Raw genomic sequence first — 12,500 nt, 5'->3', positions numbered from 1 at the left:
ATTGTCGACGGTGCTCGGCTGTCACTGAGCCGGCTAGATTACATTTACGGAGCCACCAGCTCAAGGTAGCGCAGGGAGCAGCAGAACAGAGATCCAACTCGCTGTGATTTATGTGCTCATTACTGGGCCTCGGCTCTGGAGATCATTTCACTGGGGCCCCATAATCCTCCTCTCGCTCTGTCTCCCCTCTGCACTGCCCGCTGAGAAATGGGCCCTTCAGACCGCATTCAGCGTCGAAACTTGCAAGACAAAGCATCCTGTTGGGTTTAAATGACCCTGTTTTGTGTCTCCGTGCTGGAGAACGGCGTGTCTTTATAGAATTCGAACTCGGATGCAGACTAAACAAGCGGGCGGGCGGGCGGGCGGGCGGGCGAGCGAGCGCATACGCACACACACACACACACACACACAGACAGACAGATATCACAGCGAGTTCCGCTCCTCATATCCCCAGCGTACATCACCCCATCCCAGTGCGTCTTAATGGGATGATGAACAGCAGCTCCTCCTCTGCCCTCTCGTCCTCTCGGAGCTCGTCCGCCGTCGTTTCTGCTGTAATAACCCGCCCGGCGCCCGGCCAGTAGCGGGCCAGGCCATCAGAAGCAGCTCCAGTCATTAGCTGCAGACATACCCCCCCGCCCCCCCCACCCCCCCGCCAGTCTGATCGATGTTCCCGGCTCGGCCATGTGATTGCCGAGCGAATGCGATTGGCCGCTGCGCAGCCGCCGCCGACAGGAAATGAGCTTTAGAGCGGCGATCCACTGAGGAGGCGGCGGGCGGTTTAAAGACGTAATCGAGGGGGGGGGGGGGGGGTGGTCCGGGGTGGGCTTAACTTATATGACGTCTTATGAGTGCGTACCATCCTTCCCCCTCCATCCCTCCTACTGTATCTGAACTGTATTGGGGAATGGGGAGTGTACAGACATGCCAAATACCAATGAAGGCTAATTGCCTCTGTGTGTGTGTGTGTGTGTGCCTGCTCGCCCGCGTGCCGGCGTGCTGTGTTCCTCAGGTACTCTCGGGGGCTGTATGAGGCGTGGACCAACTCGGTGGCCGAGCAGTCTCAGTTCAACCTCAACCTGCCCCTGCTCAGCAGGGAGCCCTCCACACGCCTGCTGTCCGTCAACTTCAGCCCCCAGGTAACGTCTCCCCAAAGCAGCAGCATCCTGTACGGCGCCTGGCCAACGTACAGCGGGAAAACCGGGGTTTAGAAGTGTTGCCGTTGTCAGACAGAGTTTTCGGAGCGGGTCGACCCACAAGGAGCACTCTGTCGAGGCTCCAGACTGGTGGACAGGGTCGACCTGTGGCGCGGATGTTTCATTTGGAATCATGTTTCGTATGTTTTCAATCTCCCTCTTTAATGGTTTGCCTCTCTCTCTTTCTCTCTTTCTCTTCCTTTCCCCTCCCCCCCATCTCTGTCTCTCTTTCTCTGTCCCTCCCTCCCTCCCTCTCCCTCCCCCCGGTCCCCAGCTGGTGTCAGTGCTGAGGGAGGTGAGGTATCTGGAGGCTCTACAGACTGAGGTCATCCCTGACACTGCAGCGCTGCTCTACACCACCAGGGGGCAGCTGTGGCAGTACCTGGCCAACCTGGAGCTCACAGTAGGGAGCTACAACAAGGTAGGAGGAGACAAGAGGACAAGCCCACGGGGAAACTAAGAGGGTAGGAGATGAGGAGGGTAGGAGATGAGGAAGGAAGGACACTAGGAGGGTAAGACTCTAAGAGGGTAGGAGGGAAGGAGGGAAGGAGACAAAGAGAGTAGGAGACTGGGAGGGATGGAGACTAGGAGGGTAGGAGAATAGGATGGTAGGGGACGAGGAGACAAGGAGAATAGGAAACGAAGACAGTCGGGAGAGGAGGGTAGTGGATAAAGAGAACTGATAGACCTTGATATAAAGTTAGATAGTGCTTTTACATCTGGTGTGCTTTTACATTTGGTTTGTCAAAGTGCTTTTATCATTTTTATATATTTTTCTGTGTTGTCATAGGATCCACTTAGTGACTACATTTTGACAAATGTCCACATAGCCGATTCAATGATTCAATTTTAAACCAAATGGCTTAGTAAAATGTCCAAAATATATTTGAGTTATTGGCTGAGTATGCTGTGTGTGTATAAACCCAGTGGTATCCACCACTAAAAAGCCTTGTGTTGTGTTATTTTTGTGTGTGTGTGTGTGTAGGTGGTGCGCTCCGTGCTGGAGGTAGAGTACCCTCTGATCCGGGGTCAGCTGGCTGAGATCGACGCTCGTCTCCGAGAAGCAGAGGAGGACATCAGCTGGAACAGCCAAGGTCAGAGGTCACAGTTTAGAGGTCAGATGTCAAGGGTCAATCTCAGTTTGGTTTCTTTTAGAAAAAAAACAAAAAACAATACTGCATTGTCCAAACCATCCATCGTAAGCCCTCTCAGGCGACATCACCATCGAATACACTCTTTAAACATAGCAACGTCAACGCTCCTCGGCGGTCGGTCCTTCCGGAAGTTTCTGGCACAACACCGACAGCTGAAATAAGACATGAAGACAAGACGGTTGGAACACTTTACATTTACAATGCATGTACTGCAGAGCGATTCATTCAATCATTCATCGTGGACACTGTGCAGCGTGGGTGTGTGGGTCAGAGATGGCGCCTCTTCCCAGAACACAGGCTTCCCTGAGGAGCAGAACCTTCTAGAATGTTCATGAGATCCACCGAGCTGGACGAAGGGCTTCCAGAACCCTCTGAGGAGTTCCGCTCTGTGTCTGCTGGGTGTCAGTAGGTGTGAGCCCTCTTCCTCCACGCACACTGTAAACGTCAACCCCTAGGAGAGGGGATGACAGAGCGTTCCAACCCTCCTATCATCTCATCGTGCTGCAGCTGTTGGTGTGGTCCCATGTTGTCCCAGAAACATCCGGAAAGGCCTGTTACCACTCAGAAGCATTATCAGGGAGCGATGGATTCGCGGCATTTTGAATAATGAATCGAACACCGATGTATTCTGACACAGGCTGCTCTCACAACCCCTCACGGCTTCTCGCTCGGCCTACTGTACAGCACTTAGGACCACTTACAGGAAGTAGCAATGTAGCAAATGCATGCATAGAACAGGATTGCGGCTGAATAGATTAATAGTACATGTGTGGGGTTAGGCAGGAGTGGGGTGGTTGTTGTGAGTTTTCCATTCCGGGATTGGGATGGAAAGTGACGGGTGTGGGATTGATTGATCGACGCTCGAGGAGATCTGGCTCTCTCCGGTCTTGTTGGAGTCGGAGGACGAGGCGGCCCCGCCTCTGAACGAGGCCGCGCTCAGCCCGAGGAGTGTGGCTGTGTGTGAGGGATCAACCAGCGTGACATGAAGGATAACCTTTCTACCCTCTCTCCCCCTCCCTACGTCACACACATGTACACACACACACACACACACACACACGCACACCCTCACACTCACAACAAACACACCTACGCACGCACAACCTCACACACGCACACCAACCCCCCCCCATCCCCCACCCCACCAACACACACACTCTTCCCTCCCTCCCTCCCTCCCTCCCTCCCTCCCTCCCTCCCTCCCTCCCTCCCTCCCTCCCTACCGCAGGGATCTGGGCGTACATCCAGGAGGTGCGGGACGCCGTGTGTGACCTGCAGCAGCGTCTCCAGAGGACCCAGCACCAGGTGGAGGAGATCCAGGCCTGCAGCAGGAGCTGGTGCAGCCCCCTGCTGGAGCGCCGCGAGGGCCGCAGGGACGCCCTGCTGGCCCTGGAGGAGCGCGCCGACCGGCTGGAGCGCTGCCACGCCCACATACGCTCCTCCGGGGACAAGATGCACTTCCTGTTGAAGGTGGGGAGAGGAAGTGGAGGAGCGGAGTAGAGGAGAGGAGAGAAGAGCAGGGTAGAATAGAGTAGAGCAGGAGTAGAGTATTGCAAAGTTGGGTAGAGCAGAGGAGAGTAGAGCTGGGTAGAATACAGCAAAGTAGAGCAGAGCAGAGTAGAGTACAGTAGAGCAGAGCAGAGTGGAGTACAGTAGAGCAGAGCAGGGTAGAATACAGCAGAGCAGAGCAGAGTAGAGTACAGTAGAGCAGAGTAGAATACAGCAGAGTAGAGCAGGGTAGAGTAGAGTAGAGAAGGAGTAGAGTATTGCAAAGTTGGGTAGAGCAGAGGAGAGTAGAGCTGGGTAGAATACAGCAAAGTAGAGCAGAGCAGAGTAGAGTACAGTAGAGCAGAGCAGAGTGGAGTACAGTAGAGCAGGGTAGAATACAGCAGAGCAGAGCAGAGTAGAGTACAGTAGAGCAGAGTAGAATACAGCAGAGTAGAGCAGGGTAGAGTAGAGTAGAGCAGGAGTAGAATACAGCAAAGTAGAGCAGAGCAGAGTAAGGTAGTGAGGAGTAGACCAGAGCACAGTGGAACAGAGTAGTTCTTTATTGATCCCTGGGGGGAAATTGAAAGATGAGTGGAGCAGACATCCCGAAGACAAATAATGTCTCTCATATTCTTGTCCTGACAGAAGTTTAACAACGAGGTGTTAATAATTGATTGCCTAATTTCATCTTTCCAAATGGTCGCCATAAGTCTCTCTCTGCTCTTCCCTCTACCTGAGTCTTTCCCTCTCTCTCGTTTTCTCTCTCTCTTGATGGTGGAGTTTTATTGCTGTGTGGGGGGTAGAGGGGTGCCTTGTGCACAGTTAACAGGGAGAGGCCTGGTACTGCTTCATTTTTTTGTGTTCATTCTGGCACAATATCCTGCATCAATGTGATTAAGTCGGCTTTCTAAGGTCCAGGGTGGTGTAACTGGTGGGTACATGCCCAATAAACACTGCTGAAAATGTCTTTCCCTCCGATGCCTCACTGCATTTTTCTCTCTCCCTGACCTCCACTATTCTCCCTGCCACTCTCTCCCTTCCTCCTCTCCTTCCCACTTTCTCTCTCCCACTCCCTCACTATCTCTCTCTCTGCTTTCCTCTCTCTCCCCCACTCTCTGACTATCTTTTCCTCCATTTTTCTTCCTTCTCTCTCTCTCTCTCTCTCTCTCTCTCTCTCTCTCTCTCTCTCTCTCTCTCTCTCTCTCTCTCCCTCTCACTCTCCCTCTCTGTCTGTCTCTCTCTCTCTCTCTCTCCCTCTCTCCAGAGCAACCTGGAGCTGTTCAGAGCAGATGCGTCATCGGAGGACTGGAAGGTCTACGTGGAGTATATCGATGACATGGTCGTAGACGGCTTCTTCAACAGCGTTGAATGCTCCCTCAAGTTCTTCCTGGAGAACACAGGTACCGTAAGGAACCCTGACAGGGCCTGGTCTTATACTGTGTTCCAGTGGCCCCGGAAGTCAGAACTCAGAATACGTCACGTCATAGCTGAGTTCACCCAAGTTGATTGGGTTCCAGTGTCCAAAGTCGGAAAGGGAGATAGACTTCCCCAGGGAAACCTTTGCCCTTGCTTGTTGTTAACACCAGCCAGGTTAGCAATTAGCATCCATTGTTGATAAAAAAAACGTGGTTTTGTGGTATTTCACGCATACTAACACTGTAACAACATGTCCACGGACATCAGTGAGACAGTACTATGTGTACCACCATTTTAATGAGACACACCTATCCAGAATTGATCAAATAAACAGGATTAGAACCAGAACTCACAGCAGCACAGAACCCTGATTCTGTCATCTCATGTAGTCTCATGTTGTCTCATGTTGTCCTCTTCTCCTCTTCTCCCCCTCCCCTCCCCTCCCCTCCCCTCCCCTCCCCTCCCCTCCCCTCCCCTCCCCTCCCCTCCTATCTTCCCCTCCTCCCCTCTCCTCTCTTCTCCTCCCCTCCCCTCTCCTCTCCTGCCCTCCCCCGTTCTCCCTCCCCTCCTCAGACCCCAGAGCAGGTGTAGCTCCCCTGTTTGAGGTCCAGTTGGATCTGCACGTTCCTGACATGGTGTTCAAGCCGTCCCTGGAGTTTGGCTGTGGTGACGGCTTCTACGACCTGGTGGAGAGTCTGGTGAACGACACGTACCGGACCTCCTCCCTGGTGCCTCGCCTGGCCCAGCACAGCCCCTTCCCTCACTACCAGGTACGGCAACACACACACCTGCACACACACACATGTACATACACACACATGTACATACACACACACCAGCACACACACACATACATACACACACACTCATGGGCACACACACACACCACATGGGCAACCACACACACACATGGGTACACACACACAGCACACATAGAGAACACACCCACAAACACACACACACATGGGCACACACACTCACTTGTGTTTTCATGGATCTCCAGGCTGACATAGAGGACATGGCCGACCTGGCAGACATGCGTCAGCTTCTCATGGAACGCGTCCAGGGCGTCATGGCAACCTGCTGCGAGTTCCGGAACACTCTGGAGCGCTACGCGTACCTCTACGTCGACGACAGGAAGGAGGTCATGCGCCAGTTCCTTTTGTACGGCCACATTCTGACCAATCAGGAGATCGAGGGTCAAGCAGAGGGGGGGGTCACAGAGAGACCCCCTACACTGGACACCTACCGAGAGCAAGTGGATGGGTGGGTCTAGTTGTACCAGTGTGTGTGTGTGTGAATGCGTGTGTGTGGATGTGTGTGTATGTGTGTGTTCATTCTCTACCGGGGCCCCTGCAGGTATGAGAGGATCTATGAGGAGGTGCAGGCTCTGGAGCCCGTGTGCGTGTTCCACGGCTGGATGAGGGTGGACGGACGAGCGTTCAAGAGCGCCCTGCTGAACACCGTGAAGAAGTGGAGCTTCATGTTCAAGCAGCACCTCATAGACCACGTGACAAACAGGTGTGCTGACTCGCGATGTCGCCCCCTCACGCATACACACACACACACACACACACACACACACACACACACACCCATATATAAACACCCATATACAAACACAAACACCCATATATAAACACAAACACCCATGCACAAACACCCATATACAAACACAAACACCCATATATAAACACAAACACCCATATACAAACACCCATGTACAAACACAAACACCCATGTACAAACACAAACAATCATATACAAACACCCATCTACAAACACAAACACCCATCTATAAACACAAACACCCATCTACAAACACAAACACCCCTCTATAAACACAAACAACGTGGGCATCTGCAGACAGCCATAGCTCCTCTTCCTGCCTCCTCATAGCGGCACACAGACCTAACATCAGTATATCCCCCCCCCCCCCCCCCCCCCCCCCCCCCCCGCCAGCCTGTCAGACCTGGAGGAGTTCATCTCGGTGGCGGAGGCGGGCCTGGGCCGCAGGGTGGAGGAGGGGGACTACGCCGGCCTGGTGGGGGTCATGGGTCAGCTGCTGGCCGTGAAGGATCGCCAGGCCTCCACGGACGAGATGTTTGAGCCCCTGCAGCACACCATCGCCCTGCTGAAGACCTACGAGCAGGAGCTGCCCGACACCGTCTACAAACAGCTGGAGGTCTGTGGGAGGCAGGGGCCGTGGGGCAGGGCTGCTCTGCCTCAGCTTGGCTTGTCATTAGTGTGCTTGCTGTCAGCGAGGCGTTGTTATCTCAGACATACACAGCATATTTTGTGTTGGTATGCTTGCTATCAGCAAGGGACACTGATTATCTGACACGAAAAGTCGCATTTTAAAGGCCTATTTGTTATTATGCCCACTCTAAGTCCTCCCACTGGAACCGTTGCTATCGTTTTCTGGAAAGTTCTGTAGCATGGTTATGGAAATATGAACGTTTTTGTGGTGAAAAGTACCACTAGTGCCTAGCTAGCACTCCTGTTAGCAATGACCACTGACACATTGCAGCCAGAAATGAAAAGCTAAACACCATGGTCGCAAGACTTCAGCGTCTTCTCCACCCCTTTTTACCCCACTTCTGTTAGCTGTGCAATTTACAAAATGCTGTCTCCCTCTCCATAATATCCTACAGCATGTGTGTGTGTGCGTGTGTCTGCATGTGAGTGTGTGTCTGCATGAATGTGTCTCTGCATGTGTGTGTGTCTCAAGTTCAAGTGTGTGTGTTTCCCTGCGCAGGAGCTGCCAGAGAAGTGGACCAACGTGAAGAAGCAGGCGGTGCTTGTGAAGCAGCAGGTTGCTCCGCTGCAGGCCAGCGAGGTGGCCGGCCTGCGCAGGAAATGTGCCTCCTTCGACGTGGAGCAGCACGCCTTCAGAGAGCACTTCCGCAAACATGGACCGTTCAGGTGAAACGCTGTTACAGGTGGAGCTGAAACTCTGTTACTGGGTGGTGAAACACGTACTGGGTAGAGCAGAAACACTTATTGGGTAGAGCTGAAACACTTACTGGGTAGAGCTGAAACACTTACTAGGTAGAGCTGAAACACTTACTGGGTAGAGCTGAAACACAGTTACTAGGTAGAGCTGAAACACTTACTGGGTAGAGCTGAAACACCTTTACTAGGTAGAGCTGAAACACTTACTGGGTAGAGCTGAAACACCGTTACTAGGTAGAGCTGAAACACTTACTAGGTAGAGCTGAAACACCGTTACTAGGTAGAGCTGAAACACTTACTAGGTAGAGCTGAAACACCGTTACTAGGTAGAGCTGAAACACTTACTGGGTAGCGCTGAAACACGGGGTAGAGCTGAAACACTGTTAATAGGCAGAGCTGAAACACTTACGGGGTAGCGCTGAAACACTGTTACTGGTGGAACTGAAACCGTTTTGAATGTGGTGGAGTACAAGCCATTTTTCATCCAGTCATTGGACACCGTTGTGAAGACAAGCTATGAAAAGGCCACCATTTTCACACGTCACTCTGACAGCGCACAGTGCAGTCTACAGTCTAGCACATTAGACATGGCTAATTGAATGTTAACATAATGTTAATGAATTCACAGGTAGGGGGCATTCCATCATGCCGTCTAATGATCTCATTAGTTATGTGCATAATTGTGCCCCTCGTAACGTGGTGATTAATTCCTTGTTAATGTCGAGAGAGTTATTGTTACGGGGTAATTGTTCCCCGGTGGGCCTGGCTGGGCGACGGACACTTCCTGTCAGGGTTAGGTCCTACTGTTGCCATGGGTGACGGGTACTTCCCGTCAGGGCTAGGTCATGCTGTTGTCATGGGTGGCAGACATGATTGAGAACACCTTGGAACTTGGACCTTGGACAATTCCAAAACGTTGTAGTCACTGACATCATAGTGTACATGGACTGACTGCGTGTGTATTGTGTATCGTGTGCGTGTGTGTGTGTGTGGGGGGGGGGGGGTTGGGTCGTGTGTATCGTGTGTGTGTGTGCTCTTGGCAGGTTTGACAGTGAGCATCCGTACCAGATGCTGGATTCGTCCCACAGACAGATCCAGGAGAAGGAGGGTGTCATGGCCGCTCTGGTGGAGTCCGCCAGCCTGTTTGAGGTCACCGTGCCGGACTACAGACAGCTGAGACAGTGCAGGTACCAGACACCACCCTCCCTGACTCACCCCTCTCTCCTCAACTCTCTCACCATGACCTTGGACTAGTTATCTGCTGTATAAACAGAATTGTTAGGATGCGTCTTGTACACATATGAACCCGAGCTCCACACCAAACAGCATGCTTTCTGCTGAGATTGTGCTGAGTCTGCTGGCAAGCAAGGTGGTTGAGATTCCAAATGAGTATTTCCAATACTTTTAACAATTTATAAACAGTGGAGAAAATGATGCCAGTGATTCAATGATAAAATGAATAGCTGATGTATAATTTACACATAATTAAAATCTGAATCAGTGATCCTCTCGTGCTCTGATCTCATCTAACTGTCCTTCCCCTCCACCCCCCACCCCCATCCTCGCCCCGCCCTGCTTTCACCCCCTCCCCTGCCCCCCAACCCCTCTCCCCCTGGCCTTCCCTCGACCCCTCCTCCCCGCCCCGTGCCCCACCAATACCATCCCTCCCTTTCTCCACCCTCCTCCCTCCCTTCCCCTCCTCCCTCCCCCTGCCCCACCATCCCACCTCCCCCCCAGGCGGGAGGTGCAGCTGCTGAAGGAGCTGTGGGACATGATCTCGGCCGTCGACTCCAGCATGGCCGCCTGGAGGACCACGCCCTGGAGGGACATCCACGTGGAAGACATGGAGATGGAGTGCAAACACTTCTCGAAAGACATCCGAGGCCTGGACAAGGAGGTGAAGGGGGGAGGGGAGGGCGGAGGAGAGGGGAAGGGAGGGGGGGGGTCGTAGGGGAGGACAGGAGGAGGAAGAGATGGAGGAGGAAAAGGAGGAGGAGAAGGAGGAAGGGAGAACGGGACAGGTCGTGAGTGTATTCCCAACACTCCTCTGCTCCCGAGTGACCTGTGTGCTGTCCTTGACCTCTGACCCCTGCCATTCCCCCCCCCCCCCCTCCCCGCCTCTGTAGGTACGAGCCTGGGAGGCCTTCTCAGGCCTGGACAGCCAGGTGAAGAACCTGCTGGTGTCGCTGCGGGCCGTGGCGGAGCTCCAGAACCCGGCCATCCGACCCAGACACTGGCACCAGCTCATGTCTGCCACGGGGGTTCGCTTCACCATGGACCAGGTTCTGACCCCGGCTTCCATAGACAGCTTCTGATTAGGAAGACCATGGGTTTATTCTTTTGTCTCTGTGTGTGCGCGTGGCTATACTGTGTGTGTGTGTGTGTGTCTGTGTGTCGGAGCTTTCAGCTCACCTGCCATAAACGTGTGTACTTATCATTGACAGTAGTCAACAAGCACTGCTATATGCTGTGACACGAGGATGGTGAGGGCTAGGTCAGGGTGACAGAGGGCTGACTTGTGGGCAGAACAGGGTGACAGAGGGGGGCTGTGTTGTTGACAGGACACCACCCTGGCTGACCTCCTGGAGCTGAACCTCCACTGCTTTGAGGAGGAGGTGAGGGGGATTGTGGACAAGGCTGTGAAGGAGATGGGCATGGAGAAGGTCTTGTCAGAGCTCAACTCCACCTGGACAGGTGGGACTTTGAAACATGTTCTGTCATTCGTTTAGCAGATTCATTTTTAATCGAAAGCAACACCGATATACAGCTTATAGAAGATCAAGACTCAAGGAATGGTCTGTATTTATCTATCTCTGCAGCCCATGAGCTTCTACAAAGAAAACGGGACTGCATGTGTGTGTGTGTGTGTTGGTGTGTGAGGGGAGGAGGTGTTGCATGTGTTGGATGTGTGTGTGTGTGTCGAGAGATGAGTGGGGGTGTGTGCACAAGAGAGAAGTGTTACGTTTGCGTGCTGGATGTGGGTGTACGTGTTGAAGTGTGTGCATGGGGGACAAGTGTTGGGTGTCCATGTGTGTGTGTCCGTGTCCATGTGTGTGTGTGTGTGTGTCCATGTGTGTGTGTGTCCATGTGTGTGTGTGTGTGTCCATGTGTGTGTGTGTCCATGTGTGTGTGTGTGTGTGTGTGTGTATGTGTGGTCATAGTTGTGGAGTCAGCTGATCCCGGTGGCTGTGTTGCTGTCCTCCAGGCATGCAGTTCCAGTACGAGCCTCACCACCGCACTCGGGTCCCCCTGCTGCGCTCCGACGAGGACCTGATCGAGACCCTGGAGGACAACCAGGTCCAGCTGCAGAACCTCATGTCCTCCAAGTACATCGCCCACTTCCTGGAGGAGGTGTCGTCGTGGCAACGCAAGCTGTCGGTGGCCGACTCGGTGATCTCCATGTGGCTGGAGGTGCAGAGGACCTGGTCCCACCTGGAGAGCATCTTCATCGGGTCGGAAGACATCCGCTCCCAGCTGCCCGAGGTCACACACACGCACGCACACACACACACACACACACACACACACACACAGGCCTACAGAATAGACACACTCGCACACACACCCTTAATACAGAATAAACATACAGAATATGCACACACACACACACACACACACACACATACACAGGCCTACAGAGTAGACACACTCACACACACACCCATAACACGAAATAAACATACAGAAAATGCACACACACACACACACACACACACACACACACACACACAGAGACACACACACAACAACGACAACAAAAAGACACACGCACACACCTGCAAACCGACACTCCAATTAAGGATTTCTTAATGAAAGTCTCGCGGCCCTACTTCATGCATCACAATATTCCACCACCCCGTCATATCCCCCCATGATGCCCATCTGTGCCGCGGCCCAGATGTTTCTTATTAAGTCTGTGTGTGTCCCCGCCCCCGCGAGACTCCTAATCCCCTGGCCTGAAAACTGCAGGACTCCAAGCGCTTCGAAGGGATCGACGCCGATTTCAAAGAGCTGGCGAACGCAGCCCACGAGACGCCCAACGTGGTGGAGGCCACAGGCAAGCCGGGACTGCTCGGCAGGCTGGAGGACGCCCAGAGCAGGTGGGGGGATCTGGAGCGCTCTGGGGGGGTGGGGGGGGGGGTGGGGGTGAGGGGGGGGGAGTGGGGAACGTGTGTGGGGAGTTGTGTTCGGGGGGTGGGGGGAGGGTTGTTGTGTGTGTGTGTGTGGACGTGTGTGGGACGATATGTCTTGGGATGTGTGCGTGTGTGTTTGTGCAAAAACACACTGCACC

The 12,500-nt window shown here is 53.4% G+C and overlaps 2 protein-coding genes across 2 annotated transcripts in view; both read left to right on the top strand.

The window, feature by feature from the left end:
* The window catches only part of dnah9 (dynein, axonemal, heavy chain 9), an 11,500-nt gene extending 6,067 nt beyond the window's left edge, over nucleotides 1-5,433 (top strand). Inside the window, exons 12-17 of the mRNA XM_047014583.1 lie at nucleotides 1,013-1,139; nucleotides 1,471-1,617; nucleotides 2,182-2,290; nucleotides 3,579-3,820; nucleotides 5,103-5,243; nucleotides 5,425-5,433. Of these exons, the coding sequence (XP_046870539.1) occupies nucleotides 1,013-1,139; nucleotides 1,471-1,617; nucleotides 2,182-2,290; nucleotides 3,579-3,820; nucleotides 5,103-5,243; nucleotides 5,425-5,433 (775 nt within the window). The remainder of the gene's footprint in view (nucleotides 1-1,012; nucleotides 1,140-1,470; nucleotides 1,618-2,181; nucleotides 2,291-3,578; nucleotides 3,821-5,102; nucleotides 5,244-5,424) is intronic.
* An 898-nt stretch (nucleotides 5,434-6,331) lies between these two features.
* Nucleotides 6,332-12,309, top strand: LOC124462878 (dynein beta chain, ciliary-like; the record flags this gene model as incomplete). Its single annotated transcript, XM_047014577.1, has 10 exons — nucleotides 6,332-6,520; nucleotides 6,614-6,775; nucleotides 7,217-7,439; nucleotides 8,013-8,179; nucleotides 9,253-9,396; nucleotides 9,947-10,106; nucleotides 10,336-10,491; nucleotides 10,771-10,903; nucleotides 11,415-11,692; nucleotides 12,179-12,309. Coding segments are annotated over exons 1-10 (1,673 nt in total), but the record flags the coding sequence as incomplete, so codon positions are not given.
* Nucleotides 12,310-12,500: the final 191 nt, after the last annotated feature.

The sequence above is a fragment of the Hypomesus transpacificus genome, unplaced genomic scaffold (genome assembly GCF_021917145.1).
Source record: "Hypomesus transpacificus isolate Combined female unplaced genomic scaffold, fHypTra1 scaffold_258, whole genome shotgun sequence".
Classification (NCBI taxonomy): Eukaryota; Metazoa; Chordata; class Actinopteri; order Osmeriformes; family Osmeridae; genus Hypomesus; species Hypomesus transpacificus.
This window is presented reverse-complemented; position numbering and strand designations above follow the sequence as displayed.